The sequence below is a fragment of the Meleagris gallopavo genome, chromosome 11 (genome assembly GCF_905368555.1).
Source record: "Meleagris gallopavo chromosome 11, MGAL_WU_HG_1.1, whole genome shotgun sequence".
Classification (NCBI taxonomy): domain Eukaryota; kingdom Metazoa; phylum Chordata; class Aves; order Galliformes; family Phasianidae; genus Meleagris; species Meleagris gallopavo.
Genome location: NC_139414.1, coordinates 4071700 through 4085254, shown reverse-complemented (window position 1 = coordinate 4085254; position 13555 = coordinate 4071700). Strand labels below are relative to the sequence as shown.

General features: G+C 48.5%; 2 protein-coding genes across 2 annotated transcripts; one reads left to right on the top strand and one right to left on the bottom strand.

Annotated features, from left to right (window-relative positions):
- Positions 1-4298: 4298 nt before the first annotated feature.
- WDR53 (WD repeat domain 53) lies at positions 4299-8476 on the bottom strand. Its single transcript, XM_085232774.1, has 2 exons — positions 7946-8476; positions 4299-5529 (listed from the first exon to the last, which is right to left on the bottom strand). Exons 1-2 carry the CDS (start codon positions 8474-8476, stop codon positions 4942-4944), a joined length of 1119 nt encoding a protein of 372 aa, XP_085088900.1. The 3' UTR covers positions 4299-4941.
- Positions 8477-8664: 188 nt separating this feature from the next.
- Positions 8665-13448, top strand: FBXO45 (F-box protein 45). Its single transcript, XM_010716695.4, has 3 exons — positions 8665-8943; positions 9015-9371; positions 11293-13448. Exons 1-3 carry the CDS (start codon positions 8665-8667, stop codon positions 11476-11478), a joined length of 822 nt encoding a protein of 273 aa, XP_010714997.2. The 3' UTR covers positions 11479-13448.
- The last annotated feature ends 107 nt before the right edge of the window (positions 13449-13555 follow it).

Here is a 13555-nt window from a genome sequence, read left to right as displayed (position 1 = left end):
TCTAACCTCAGGTGCACAAAGTGCAATCTCCAGGCCTTGCTAGCAGAAGGGCATCAGAACATCCGTGTTCTTTTTTCCCTGTCCCTGGTCTCTAGGAAGTGGTGTGGCTCTTTACCACACAAATATTTATTTCAAATAAAGCTGTCTACAGCTCGAATCAAACGACCCTTCCTGTTTCCATAGCACTTGGTAATTCAGGCTGTGTCCAGGCTGTACAAATACACACTGAAGTGCACTTACCACCCGCAGGTGCAGGGCACAGGACAGCTGGTGCTGGCCCTTCCCTGCTGCCCACCTGTCTCCAGCTCTGATGTCCACACTGCATCCTGGCTCTTCTCCTCTTCCAGAAGCTTGGCCTGCACCTCAAACTTCTGTGCCAGCTTCTGCAGGTTTGAGTCCAGGTCTTTGAACCGCATCTCCAAGGCTTGCAGCCTGCTTTCTACTCTAGAGAGTGGGAAACAAGCATTTGTTTAGAACCTGGGCCTCAACGTGTTGTGCTTTCTGCATGTGGTCACACATTCCACTGAACTGATCCACATCACATACTGAGGTTCCTCCCAAGTCAACTGTGAGTTCATTTACTTCTTTTGCAGATTTATACACCATTTGAAATTCCATCTTCTGATGCCACCTATGTTCCTTTGACCTTTCCTTGGTGTAGAAATCTCGTAACTTGTAAATGCAGACAGAGCCATAGGAAAGGTTTGTGTTAGGTATATCTGTGTTTGAGTTATCAACCATTTGTATGGATGTTAGTGGTAGGAGGTATTTTTATTTTTCTAGCATTGCAGCTATTTCTGCTTTTACTTGTACTATCCTGATCTCCTCAACCCTTTTCATTTAACATCGAACAGAACTTCTCATTCTTCCCCAGATAACAAATTATGCAAATAATAAACCAAGCTGCCCTCAGTGGCTTTTGTTCTCTGCTGGCTTTTCCTGCTTTGGTTTTCCCTTTCATATGGTGGTTCTTCTGCAGAACATATGCATGACAGGAGGACCTTAGTGAAACAGCAATAACAACACTGCTGTGTTCTGTAGCTGGTATTTATTCGCTGCTTTTTCATAGCTTGATATCTGCTGTAGTTTTCCTTATTAACAAACTGTATGTTTGAATATCCTAAACACATAATCCTAAGTATGTTTTTTTTGTTTGTTTGTTTGTTTGTTTTTTAGTTTGAGCTTCCTCCACACAGCCTTTGCAGAAAAAAAACCCTGCTCCATTGAGAACTTAACCGTGTCTACTGGAAAGGAAGAGGGAATGGGACACTTTGTGCTCATTTTCCATTCTTTGTTTTACTTGAGGAGTGGAGTTTGCTGGGCTTCTTTCATCCTGGTGGTGGCTTTCGTGAAGATAATGTTAAGTTTACCTCAGCTATATTATGTCAATGTCTGTTCTTCCCAATCCTGGGAACCTCAAAGCTATGGAAATATCCATCATCCAAAATTCCTTCCTAGATATGGAACAAATCACGGGGCGCATTGTACTTTAGTAGTGATTTATTAGAATATCAGCTGCTCCCATCAATTTGTGTGATTTTCTTTGTGTTTTACTGGCAGATCTTCAGGCTTCATCAACTAATTGCTACTTTTTATTACAAATAAAACTCCTTTTTTTTTTCTTTTTTTTTTTCCCCCCTTCTTCATCCACAGTTCTTTCCATGTTTCTGTTACTGTTATTATTGTATCATCCTTATGTTTAGGGAACTGGATCTTAAACTGCACTGTTGAACCTTGTATCAACATCTTTCTCTCTTGCTTGTTAAGGCCCTATTTCATTTTGTCTCTAGCAGTAACTTATTTTTTCTTTTTTAACAAGTAGGATAAATCACACTCAGCATCTTTCAGGTGATGTGGATAGAGTTTTGCCAGTAGCCTTGTCTTCACCACGTGCTGGTTATCGAGATTGTGACAGAACAGTTAAACTAAGAGAAAAAGATCTAAATGAGTTCAGGTTCTCTGCTTGAAGTTCTTTGGAGAATACATACATTTAGTTTCTCCCTGGCATAGATTGGTTGGTATAGGATAACACTAGGAACCTGGAACACAGAGCTGGTGGAGTTTTTGTTGTCTGATGGTGATTTTCACATATGGAGAAGAGATTCTCCCTGTTACAGCAATACTGCTGTTGTAGCAGAGGGCTAATCTTTGAAGTATTTTTGTAATTTGAATATAAAAGCAAGTATCAATATCTGAAGCATTATTTCATGAGCAGAAGTACTGCATTTCATCAGCAAGGATACTCATGCAGGACACTACGAATTCTTAGTACCTGTAAACCAGCTGTACATGTGCACCTAAGCACACTTTCTTGGCTGATACAACTCACACAGCACAGATAGTGCATATGGAAATACATACATCCACTGAAAGGGAGCACTGTCTCACTTTGTCTTTTAATTATGTGGGTTTCAGACCCCTTTTCCACTCTTCCCTTCCTGACAAGCAGTGGCTGTGGCTCTCGTTTGGTGCTGCTGCTGTTGCCCACCTGGATGATCAGGCACCATCCAGCAGTGATGGTGCTGTCACATGCAGTGGAACACATGGACAGGTGCCAGCAGGGGAAGCAGGTGCCAGACCACTTTAATTGAAGCCAACGAACCTGTTGATCAAAGCTTTTTTGCAAGCCTCTTCACGTACAGGCTTTGGAAATGGAAGGTGACTCAGCGTTACCTATGTCCCAATTCCTTGGCCACAATGATTTTCTTTCTTAAAATATAGAAGGGTTTGTCTTGCTTTTTGTCAACTATGACCACTTGCTTCCTATCTTTGGACCCTGTAAGTGCTGATGTATTTTCCCAAATTTGGAAGTTCATTCCCAATCTCCCATTTACAGCAGAACTACAGCAGAGCTCAAACCAGAATTTCCTGTTACCGACTTGCTCCTGGCAGCACTTCGTGCAGCTACCAGGCTTTGCTGATCAAGCACTTGCACAGAATCCTGCAGCAAGCTGCCAGGACCAGCAGCTTGAAGCTGGCAAGGATGGCGTTCATGAAGTGCTGCAGCCTTTGTTCTGCCCCCTCCGTCTCCAACAAATAAAGGAGAATCAGAGGATTGTTCATGAACGACCCTCTTCCCACATACACACTGTATTTATTTACATCCTATTACCTGTGAAAATTTCCAAAGTACAGGTTACCTTGATAACAGACCACAGCATAATCTTATCTTCTCTCCCCCTGCCCCAGTCCTGCCACTTATCCTCATCCCCTAACACAGCATCAGCACAACCCTTGAAAGACCTGTTTAATGTCTTGCTCAAGGAGCGCAGGGATATGCTGTCTTTAGCCATCGTCCTGGAGAAAAGAAGTCAAGCAGGGGTCGGCTCCAGTCTCTCCCGAGGCAGTCAACACCACAGATGGGGGCTCTGACTCCTGCTGGAGGGTGATCGCACTGGGCTTTTAATAGACTGTACATCCAAATATAGCTCACAGATGCACAGACACATGCTCCTGAACGTACTACACATCAGATTACACAACTGGACCTCTGCTTCTGACGCACTGATCTCGTCTGTCTTCAGACATACAGGGAATAACGAGAAGAGGAAATCTAGTCTGCTTCTTTGCTGTTCTGGTTTATTTATCTGTACTGCCTTCAAGCTCTTCTCCTGGGCCAAAGTCTCCTGCTTTTAAAGGCTGTACAGATTGTTGTTTGGTTGTTTTCTTGTGTTGATGAAAAGCTGGATTTGAATGACTTGTACATGGCTGCAGGGAGCTGCTTCTGAGGGCAAAGAACAGTGAAACACACACCACTGAAATCTCATCCATAAAGGATGCAAATATTTGCAGGAGTTGGCAATGCAAAAAACAAACAAACAACTCTACATTTTTTTTCCATTAAAAAGAAAAAGTGAAGGCAAGTAATGTGCATCTGTCAACACCATAGCCAATGTAACAAGACAGCACAGAACCCAGATCGCTCAAGCAGGCCTGTGGCCAGCAGAAAGCTCTGAGTCTTCACCTGTGGAAACTTCAGGACAACCTGAAGGAAAAAAAAAAAGTTTTTCTATTTTTTTTTCTTGATTGTCCATTCCATGGGAAGTGTGGTATCAATCAGACATCATTTCTACCACCTCCAGCATTCTCCCCACATTCAACTTGCAAACTAACTGCCAAGTTTGGCTTGCAGCATTTCTAACAGCTTTGGGAAAGCCATGGAAGTATTTAGCTTAGGCAGAACAGTGCATTTGTCCCTTTGCATTTACCCTGATGGCCTATAAATAAACTTCTTGACAAAATTTTGCACAGTACCTATGTTAGGCAATATTAGAATGAATATAAACACACAAGAGCAGTGAGATAAAGCATTTATTAAGACAAATGTAGTAGTAATTTTTCTCTCTGGGAAAAACAGCTAAATGCAGACGACAGCTGACCCATTGGGCAGATGCTAACATTTTCCCCACCTTCTTTATTACTGCAGTGTGAAAAAAAGATCCAGTCGACAATGACTACTAATTTGATTGCTTGCTAGTAAGTTAAGGCTTCTCTAATCTTATATGCAAATAATGAAAACCATATTTCCAAGAAACCCAGCTCAAGCTAACTGTGGGACAGTTTAATAGGGAAAGTAAAATAAAGCACTGAAATTGTTTGAAACCGAAGGAACTCAGTTACATCTCTATTACTGGTCAGCATCCCCATTAAGCACAGTGGAATTCCATGTTAATTTTATTCCTCCAACTTCAGTTATGTCAGGACAGTTATGAACTAATTGCCAGCCTACAAGAAACAGGCTGCAGTGAGCACTACCAGCTGCTAAAAATGTAACACCAGGCCAATGACATCGTGAGCATCTGTGTGAGAACACAGCGAATCCCTTGCCATTCCTGAGAATGCAGGAGGCCTCATTGTTCAGTTCACTGCCAACAGATTTAATTGGAATCATATTTCGACTGTGGAGAAATGATTCTTCCCCAGAAATTTCTGTTTCAGTGCCTAAGACTCTGGCAACGGATAAACAGATATAGAACTACTCTGATCAGCAACTAATACTCTCCTGGAGCCTTTGATCTCTGTGCACGTAATCCAGTTCACCTTCTCTCCATGCTCAATGGTTAGCTTTGGTAAAATTCTAGCATGTTCATTTGAAGCCACTTGGTTGAGCTTTCCATCTTTTCTGGCAGCAGCAGCTGCTTGGCCCTTCCTTTTATGGAGTGACTTTGCTGGACTTTTCTGCTGCTTTCCAATGTCATTATTAACATCCCAGAGCAAGACTTTCCCATCGTTTCCCCCAGTCAACAACCAATATGATTCTGGAATGAAGAGGACTTGTGATACTCCTAAACTATGGCCTTTAAACTCCAGCTCACGTTCAAATTTGAGACCAGTGACTCGGAATATTCTGACTTTACCATCTTGAGCTCCACAGCCAAAGACGTTGCCGCAAGATGCGACAGACAGGGAATGTGCAAGCGGGGGGTTAAAGAGCTGGCCGGCTGACTGCAGACTGTCTTCCTCTGTTCCACACTCCTGTAAGTTTGTGGTCCACAGGGGGCGAGCCTTCTGCAGGTTCCACAGCATAACCTTGGAAAAGATCAAAGGAATCAATCATTTATCCATTTTACTTCAAAGATCACCAACTGTAGCATCTGATTCTTAAGTAGAATTGGTTCCTTTTGCTAACAAAAATAAGATAAAGTGTTTTGCTCGGGCAGAGTAGGGGCCACGGATGAGCATAAGAGATTCAAGATCTGTTGTGCAAGATACGTTTGAAGTTCACCTAACAGACATGGCAAATCTTTACCACACGCTTTCCAAACCATGATAGTGCCCTTCCCAGCAGAGTTAATGGCTCAGACCTCTACAGCATAAAACGGATGGGAAAGCTGTTCTAAATGCTTTTCCATTCATCTCAGCAGTAATAATCACGATATACTGCTCATCTTAATTATTTAAAAGGAGGTTCAAGGAAACGTTAGCAGCGACTGAAGAGAGGTTCATCATTCTGAATGTTAGTTCTGTTTCTGCTACATAATTTTTCTAAGATAATCACTTCCTTTAATGTGCTTGAGAAATGGAGTAGCAAAAAGTAAACAGTAGTTCAGTCCCTGAATTTTAATCATATACATATTTATGCGCTTTTTATATTGCATTAGATCTGGTTTGTCCTGTTAGCATATGAAGATAGAGCACACTCTTCCTGATAAGATGGAGGTAGTTTGAGACTTGCTTTTGGAATGCCATGGCACCTGCAAGCTGCTCACTGTGCCTTCACGTGAATCCTGCTTCTACCACAGAACAATTCAAGCGCTACAGATTTACACTGCACCTGTTAAAATAATTCTCTGAATACTCTTACAGTATGAATTAAGACTTTTTTTTCCAAGGGCAGCGGATCTCAAAGCACAACTCAGTCTCCTGCAAATTGATATGCTGTTTGCTTATCCAGAATCCACGTGCTATTTCCTACTGCTTTCCTCTTTTAGCAGTCACCGCTGCTGCACAACTGCACAACTACTTTGCTACCAGCAACGGGGAAAACTTTTCTGTGATGACTGTGCAAAGCAGAGCACATCAGAGGGGCCAATCTTAACACGTAAGCCAAACACTCCCATTCTCATCACGGACAGCATCAGCTTCATGAATTCAACAAGTGGTGACAAGCGTTCTGCAAAGTAAGTATGTTCTGCCCTCGTGGCATTTCCCCTGCCTCCATGGCACCTCTGGAAATAACACTACCTACCAAAATTTCAGTTCTCATCAGCTGCTGCTGTTGTTTTTCTCACAAAGAAATAGTATATTAATGGTTACAGTTCTGATAAAAGCTTTCCAGCCATTTTAGGGATCTGAAATTAAGCAAACTGTGTAAGGTGCTGAGCATTTACTGCCGCACTTCAGCATCTCTGAGATGAAGCTTCTCAAAGCGCTCTATTTAAAATCCTATCTCAATGGTGGACAAATGCAGTTTTTTTAAAAACTTGGCAAAGTCAGAACTTGGGAAACTTCAACCAATCAACCTTAACTTGAATAAATAGACTTCCAGAATTTTGACAAACGGTGGCTTTAAAATAGAAAAAAGTTTTTAAGAACACAGCGAAACTGCTTGATGCTGTCAAAGGAAAGTTCCCCTAACACTGCCAGAACCACAGAGACCTTTGTAGAAGTGACAGTTTTCATCTCAGGCTAAAACAGGAACGTGGTCAGACCTCAACCACTGGAAAGGAAGTCCTGGGGTAGGTTCAGCCCAGAGCACAGGAGCCGAGCGGAGCCTCGTGGCGGCTGCAGCTCCTCATAGGGAGCGGACGGGCAGCGCTGAGCTGCGTGCTGAGGGAACGGCGTGGAGCTGCGTTGGGGAGGGGCGGCTGGGGGCAGGGAGAGGTTCTGCAGCACAGGGCGGTGGGCACGGCACAGCTCCGTGGCAGCGGGCACGGCCCTGATGCCAGAGCTCAGGGAGTGCTGGGACACCGCTGTGAGACATCGGGTTTGGGTGGTGCTGTGTGGGGCCGGGGGTTGGCCTCAGTCATCCTTGTGGGTCCCTTCTAACCTGGGATGTTCTGTGATTCTGTGTGGCACGCAGAGAACAAAGGCTCCCCCTGACAAGGCAGAGAAGAAGTGTAAAAGGCAAAGAACATTCCACGAGGTTACTTCGAGCAGGGGATAAACTTAATAACATTCTCAGAGCAGCCAGGTAGTTCTGTCTCTGCGTTAAGTGCTCCAGCTGCCATCCGCTCTGCCTTGGGCACTATGTTTTCCTAAGGCAGTGCTCTGCCTGCAGCCACTCGCTCGGGATAACCGCTGGTTTCACACGGTAGGACAGAACTGACGCAGGCACAGCCGCTTTCTGCCGTCCTTCGATTCCCCCGTGCCAACCACATCCACACCGCGCCTACGAGCGAAGCCCGGGACGCAACACGGCACCGCGCCGCAGGAAGGCCCCGCGCCCCGGCTCCGGGTGGAGACGCGGGCAGCCTGCCGTCACCCGCCCCCGGCACAAAGTCACCTGCATGTCCAGTCCGCACGAGACGAGGCTCTGCGGCCTCCGCGACCGAAAGGCGACGGAGGAGCAGATGTTGGCGTGCCTCAGGGAACGGACGACTTTCTCGCTCTCCAGATCCACGACCTTGACGGCCCCAGAGTCGTCCGCCGCGGCCAGCAGGTCCCCGCTGTCGGCGACGGCCAGGCAGTTGATCTCGTCCTCGTTGTAGCGGAGGCGCTCCACTGGCTCCCGCAGCGCCCGCACGTCCAGCAGCGCGACGGCCGCCCCGTGCGCGGCGTACAGGCGGTGCGGGCGGCGAGGGGAGAACGCCAGCGCCGTCACGTCGTCTTCGGCGGGGGCCAGCCGCAGCCGCCCCACGGGGACGCCCTCCCGCCCCCACAGCGCCAGCTCGCCGCGCTCGCCCCCCGAGGCCGCGGGCCCCTCGAGGCCGGCGGCGAGGCACAGCACAGAGGCGGAGTGGCCGCCCTCCCACCTGACCGCCATGGCCGCCGGCGCGGGGCCGCTCCTCCGGGCGCGGACGCCGGCTCCGCGCATGCGCGGCGGGCGGCTCGGGGCGGGCGGCGATGGCGGCGCGCGCCCCCTCGCCCTGAGGCCTCGGGCGGGCGGGCGGAGCGCTGGGCCCGGGCCCGCCGCCGCCCGCTGAGGGAAGGCCGCTCGGCGCCCGGCTCCGCGCCGCTTCCCGCGGCGCCTCCCCCCCTCCCCCGACCCCTGCGCGGGGGGCGATGGCGGCGGGGCCCGGCGGCGGCGGCGGCGGCGGCGGCGGCAGCGGCGGGGCGGCGGGGGGAGCGGGGTGGCGGCTGCCGGGGCGGGTGCTGGAGCTGGTGTTCTCCTACCTGGAGCTACGCGAGCTGCGGAGCTGCGCGCTAGTGTGCAAGCTGTGGCACCACGTCCTGCACGGCGACGAGAACAGCGAGGTGTGGCGCAGCCTGGCCGCGCGCTGCCTGGCCGAGGAAGCGCTGCGCACCGACATCCTCTGCAACGTGCCCACCTACAAGGGCAAGGTGAGCCCGGCGCGGCCCCGCGCGGCGGTGACGCCTCCCGCGGACTGACCCCTCTTGGCTCCCCGCCCTAGGTCCGTGCCTTCCACCACGCCTTCAGCACCAACGACTGCTCCCGGAACGTCTACATCAAGAAGAACGGCTTCACGCTGCATCGCAACCCCATCGCCCAGAGCACCGACGGCGCCAGGACCAAGATCGGCTTCAGCGAGGGCCGCCACGCCTGGGAGGTGTGGTGGGAAGGGCCGCTGGGCACCGTGGCCGTCATCGGCATCGCCACGAAGCGGGCGGCCATGCAGTGCCAGGGCTACGTGGCCCTGCTGGGCAGCGACGACCAGAGCTGGGGCTGGAACCTGGTGGACAATAACTTGCTGCACAACGGGGAGGTGAACGGCAGCTTCCCGCAGTGCAACAACGCGCCCAAGTACCAGGTGAGCGGGCAGCGGGCCCTCCGTGCGCTGCTGGGTGCCGCCCCGGCATCTCCCTGCAGGAGGGACCGGCTTTACCTTCGCGGGCTTCGCGGCCGTCCCGCACGGCCCCTGGACGGCTGGGTGGAAGGGACTTTAAGCCCACCCGCTGCCACCCCTGCAGAGGGCTGGCTGCCCCCACTGGCTCAGGCCGCACGGGGCCGCATCCAGCCCCGAGCACCGAGGGATGGGGCAGCCGCACTCCTCTGCGCCCGTTTCCTTTGTTTCTGCCTTCTTTCTCAAATACCGAGTGGTGGGTGTTCATCGGAACACCGCATTCCCCTCTGAAACAAAAGCTGATGCCGCTCTCAGGAGCAGCGAGGCGGCTGTTGTCGGTGGCTGTTTCACCCCTGTTGGCAGTGTGAGCAGAGGCCGTGCTGAGGCAGGGCCTTCCCGTGCCAGGCGCTGCTTGCTGGCTCTCTGGGCGCCCTCCCACAGGTGACATCCTTTGGTCAGGCCGTGACGTGTGGGTGATTTTGGGTTATCAAAGCACGGGTGCTGCTCTGCTGTTCTGTCTGTGACTGTTTATCTTTGTTCTCCAGGCCGCTCGCACGGCCGCCTTTTGACTGATGGTTTTCCTCACGTTGCATCTTCAGCTGTGTTGCAGTATAATTCCCATCTCACAGCGTCATGGTTTGGGATGAATAATGCCTTGTGCTTCAGCTGTACATGAAGATCTTGGAATTAACTCAAGGCTGATATTTCTAAATTTCATACAAAAGCTTGCTGCCAAGCGCTTAGTTCAATCTGGAAATGATACTGCCATTTTTGCAATTAATAAGTAAATGTGGATCAAAGAGATGCAGATTTCACGTTTCCTGCTGTGTGAATTGGCCCTTTCCAGCCCTGCCCATTGGCAGTCCGTTCCTGCTGCCCGTCTGGGCCTTTCTGCACAGCAGGATGAGGAGAGGTTTTAAAGCCAGGAGAGCTCCCACGGGGCCTGCAGGCTGAGCCGTGCTTGCAGTCAATGCTTCCTTCTTAAGAATTGGTGAGGGCTTGAATCAGCAATCCTTTAAAGCATTTTGTATTTGGTAAGACGTAGAATCATAGCATCATACACATACGGTCATCTGCTCATAGGATACGTACTGAAGGGAAATACGCACTTGTTAGCATTGGTTAGAGGAAAAATATGTTGGCTGGAAGGAATCCCCGGTGCTGCGGTTGTCTGGTGGAGAAGCAGAAGTCTGTGCTATCTCATGCTGCATTTGCTGCTGGTGCTTCTCGCTTCTGTTTATATTTGAAAGTAACAAGCACAGGATAAACACGGGGAGCATCCTGTACACCCTGCTTTCAGCACTGGTTTTACTCACACGTGTATATCCGTATTGTAGGTTTTGCGTGCCCATTTTGCCAAAGTTTTGCACTGAATTATTTTTCTGCCTTGGTAAGGGAGCACCCCTGTCAGTGATAGCACTCGTGCCATCAGAAGTACGTTCTGGGAATATTCTGCACCTGGCATTTACCTTTCTAAAACAACTTGTCTAACATTGCTCTTTGTAGATTGTACTGGTCATTGCCAGCAACAGAGCCCCGGTAACTTGGGGCTATTACAACATTTTCAGGCTCCTGCGGTGTTCTGGTGCTCTTGCTTGTGGTGCTGCTGCAAGGTCTGCTTGTGAAGGGCTGCGTTCAGTGTTGTGAGGGTGCTTAGGCCTGGGCTGCCCGCAGGAGCAGGTAGCAGATGTACTGGGTCCATACGAGAGGAATGGAGACATCTCTGTTGTGAAAGCACCAAGGAAAGCCTTGCTTTAATCTGTTCTGCTGTATTACCTGTGGATTTTGCTTTGGTTGTTTTTTGGGGTTTTTTTTTTTCATCCATCTGAATATATTGACTCTTTCCCTGTTTGTTTCTTCTCCCTCCTCTTCCCATCTCTGTTTCCAGATAGGCGAAAGGATTCGAGTTATCCTGGACATGGAAGACAAAACGTTAGCGTTTGAGAGGGGCTATGAGTTCTTGGGAGTTGCGTTCAGAGGACTGCCCAAAGTTTGCCTGTATCCAGCAGTGTCTGCCGTATATGGTAACACAGAAGTGACTTTGGTCTACCTGGGAAAACCTTTGGATGGATGACGGATGGTTTCGTTGGGACGTCACGATGTGGATGACTGGGAGGAGAAATCTGCATGTTGGTTAGAGGGAAACATGTATTAGAGAAAAAAATAAGTGTGTGTCCAAGAACCATCGAGGAAACCATACAGAATTTTGAAATGGAGGACCAGCCATACTTCAGGAATTGTTACATTTCCTCTTTCTACCAGGCCAGAAAAATCCTCAGGGTCGCAGTTGATTGAGTGGGAAGCTGACACATGCATGTTGCAACAGATTTCATTGCTAGGATGGCAGTGTGTGACCTCAGATATTTAAGGAAGGATTTGATATAAAACTGCTTGCGGAAATTAACCCGAGGTTTGTAAGTAGTGTGTTTTGTGAAAGACTCCCATTTTAAAACTGCTTGTTCCTCCCCTTCCCTTCCCTCCTCGGGGCTGACGTGGGTACCGGGGAGAGCGAGTCTGGTTGGGTTTTATTTACAGTTTTTAACATACCGAGGAGAGCCGTCTGTCCAGGCTGCCCTCCTCTGGTATAACGATATCAAATGTGTGCAGCTATTTTTAAGTGTATTTTAAGAATTGTATATATGGAACACGTCGAAAAGAACAGTTAAATCAAAAGGAAGGGTTTGCTTTATTCTAACTGGGGTATAATTTCTTGAAGGGGCTTCAGGAAAACTTTGAATAACATTCATGTAAGTGTACTTCTTCTGTTGTGTTGTAGAGCATTTGGGAGTGCCCTTGTGGAGTACGGTGCTGCGTGGATTCTTTTTCTGTGTAGCTGAAAGCTTCCGTAGCTTCAGCAATAGTTCTGTTCTCCGTAGGAAACACAACCAAAATTGCCCTGGAAGTTTTGTTCTTCCAAAATTTATGGTCCACCTTTAAGAAAAGAAGCTGCAGCACGGTGCTGAGCTCATCTTCATTTCCACGTCAAAAATACAAGGTTTTAAAAACATCCTTGTGCTTTCTAGTTGATCCTGTCTGTGGGCACTGCAGGAGGGCTCCTTTGGTGGGGCACTAAAATCTGAGAGCTGTGTGCCTGCCTGGCTCTCAGCTCCCGTTTCTTGTTTGCTGCTGTTTCCCAGAGCAAAGCAGGCTGCTTCAGTTATCAATGGTGTGATTTTAGGAGGGGGAGAATGAAGTCTTTGTGCAACCTCTTCTTAGTTTTGTGCTGGAGAATGTGAGCTGCTTCATCTCGGATGCTGACAGTTCTCTGAGCAAGAGGAACGTCTCTTAGGCCATTGCTCGTTTTCCCCCCTTTATTCAAGCAGTTGGAGGAAAGCAGGTTACTGAGATGCCTCGTGTGCTGCTGAAGAGCTGTCCTTGTAGTGCTTTTTACACAGTAAATAACCAAGTTCTGCACTGGAACAGAGAATGTGCATTATTACCATTCAAAAGCATTTATAGTATTTATTTGTTTTATGTGTTGCTTAGTGCTTAAAGGCAGTTTGGTATCGAGCTCAATTTCTCTTGGCTGCATTAAAGAAACAAACGATACGGTGAGAAATGATGTTTTAAATGGTACTGAGAGCAACTGCTGATGAAGTGAGACCGACACCAAGTGAGTACCTTTCTGGATAACCAGTTATGAGCGTTGGTTGGATTAAACTGCAGGGCTCACGTGTGCCTGGCAGAACTGCGTGGCGTGAGGAGGGAAATGGGAAACAAAATCCTGTCCTGTTTCACAGAGTAAGATCTTTGCTGAGGTGTGAGCTGTTCTCAGTCAGACGTGGCTGCTGTGCTTGGTCTTGAATCCAATTAGATGTAAGTAAACCCTGAGAACTTCGGAGGAGTTTCGTGAAATGAAGATTGATTTCCATTCTTCAGACTGCGTCTTACCCTATAAATTATTTCCCTCTAAATTAGATGTGGTGAAAGCTGAACATTCCTTAAGAGGGTGGGTTTGGGGGGGACTCACGTAAAACTATAACTTATTCCTGGAGACCAATGCTGGCTGTACAAAATATTAAAATAAACTGCTATAATTCAGAAGGACTCATCTGTGTGTATTGTTGCAACGACCTCTGCAGCGGTTTGGTGTGGCAGAACAAAACTTCTTATCTTGAGGAAGGTGGTGGTGCTGGGGCTGTGTGATTTGC

Coding starts and splice junctions, on each gene's coding strand:
- WDR53 (XM_085232774.1), bottom strand. CDS start 8,476: ATGCGCGGAGCCGGCGTCCGCGCCCGGAGGAGCGGCCCCGCGCCGGCG. Junction 5,530..7,945: donor CGTGCGGACTGGACATGCAG/GTGACTTTGTGC, acceptor ATCTTTTCCAAG/GTTATGCTGTGGAACCTGCA.
- FBXO45 (XM_010716695.4), top strand. CDS start 8,665: ATGGCGGCGGGGCCCGGCGGCGGCGGCGGCGGCGGCGGCGGCAGCGGC. Junction 8,944..9,014: donor TGCCCACCTACAAGGGCAAG/GTGAGCCCGGCG, acceptor TCCCCGCCCTAG/GTCCGTGCCTTCCACCACGC. Junction 9,372..11,292: donor ACAACGCGCCCAAGTACCAG/GTGAGCGGGCAG, acceptor CTCTGTTTCCAG/ATAGGCGAAAGGATTCGAGT.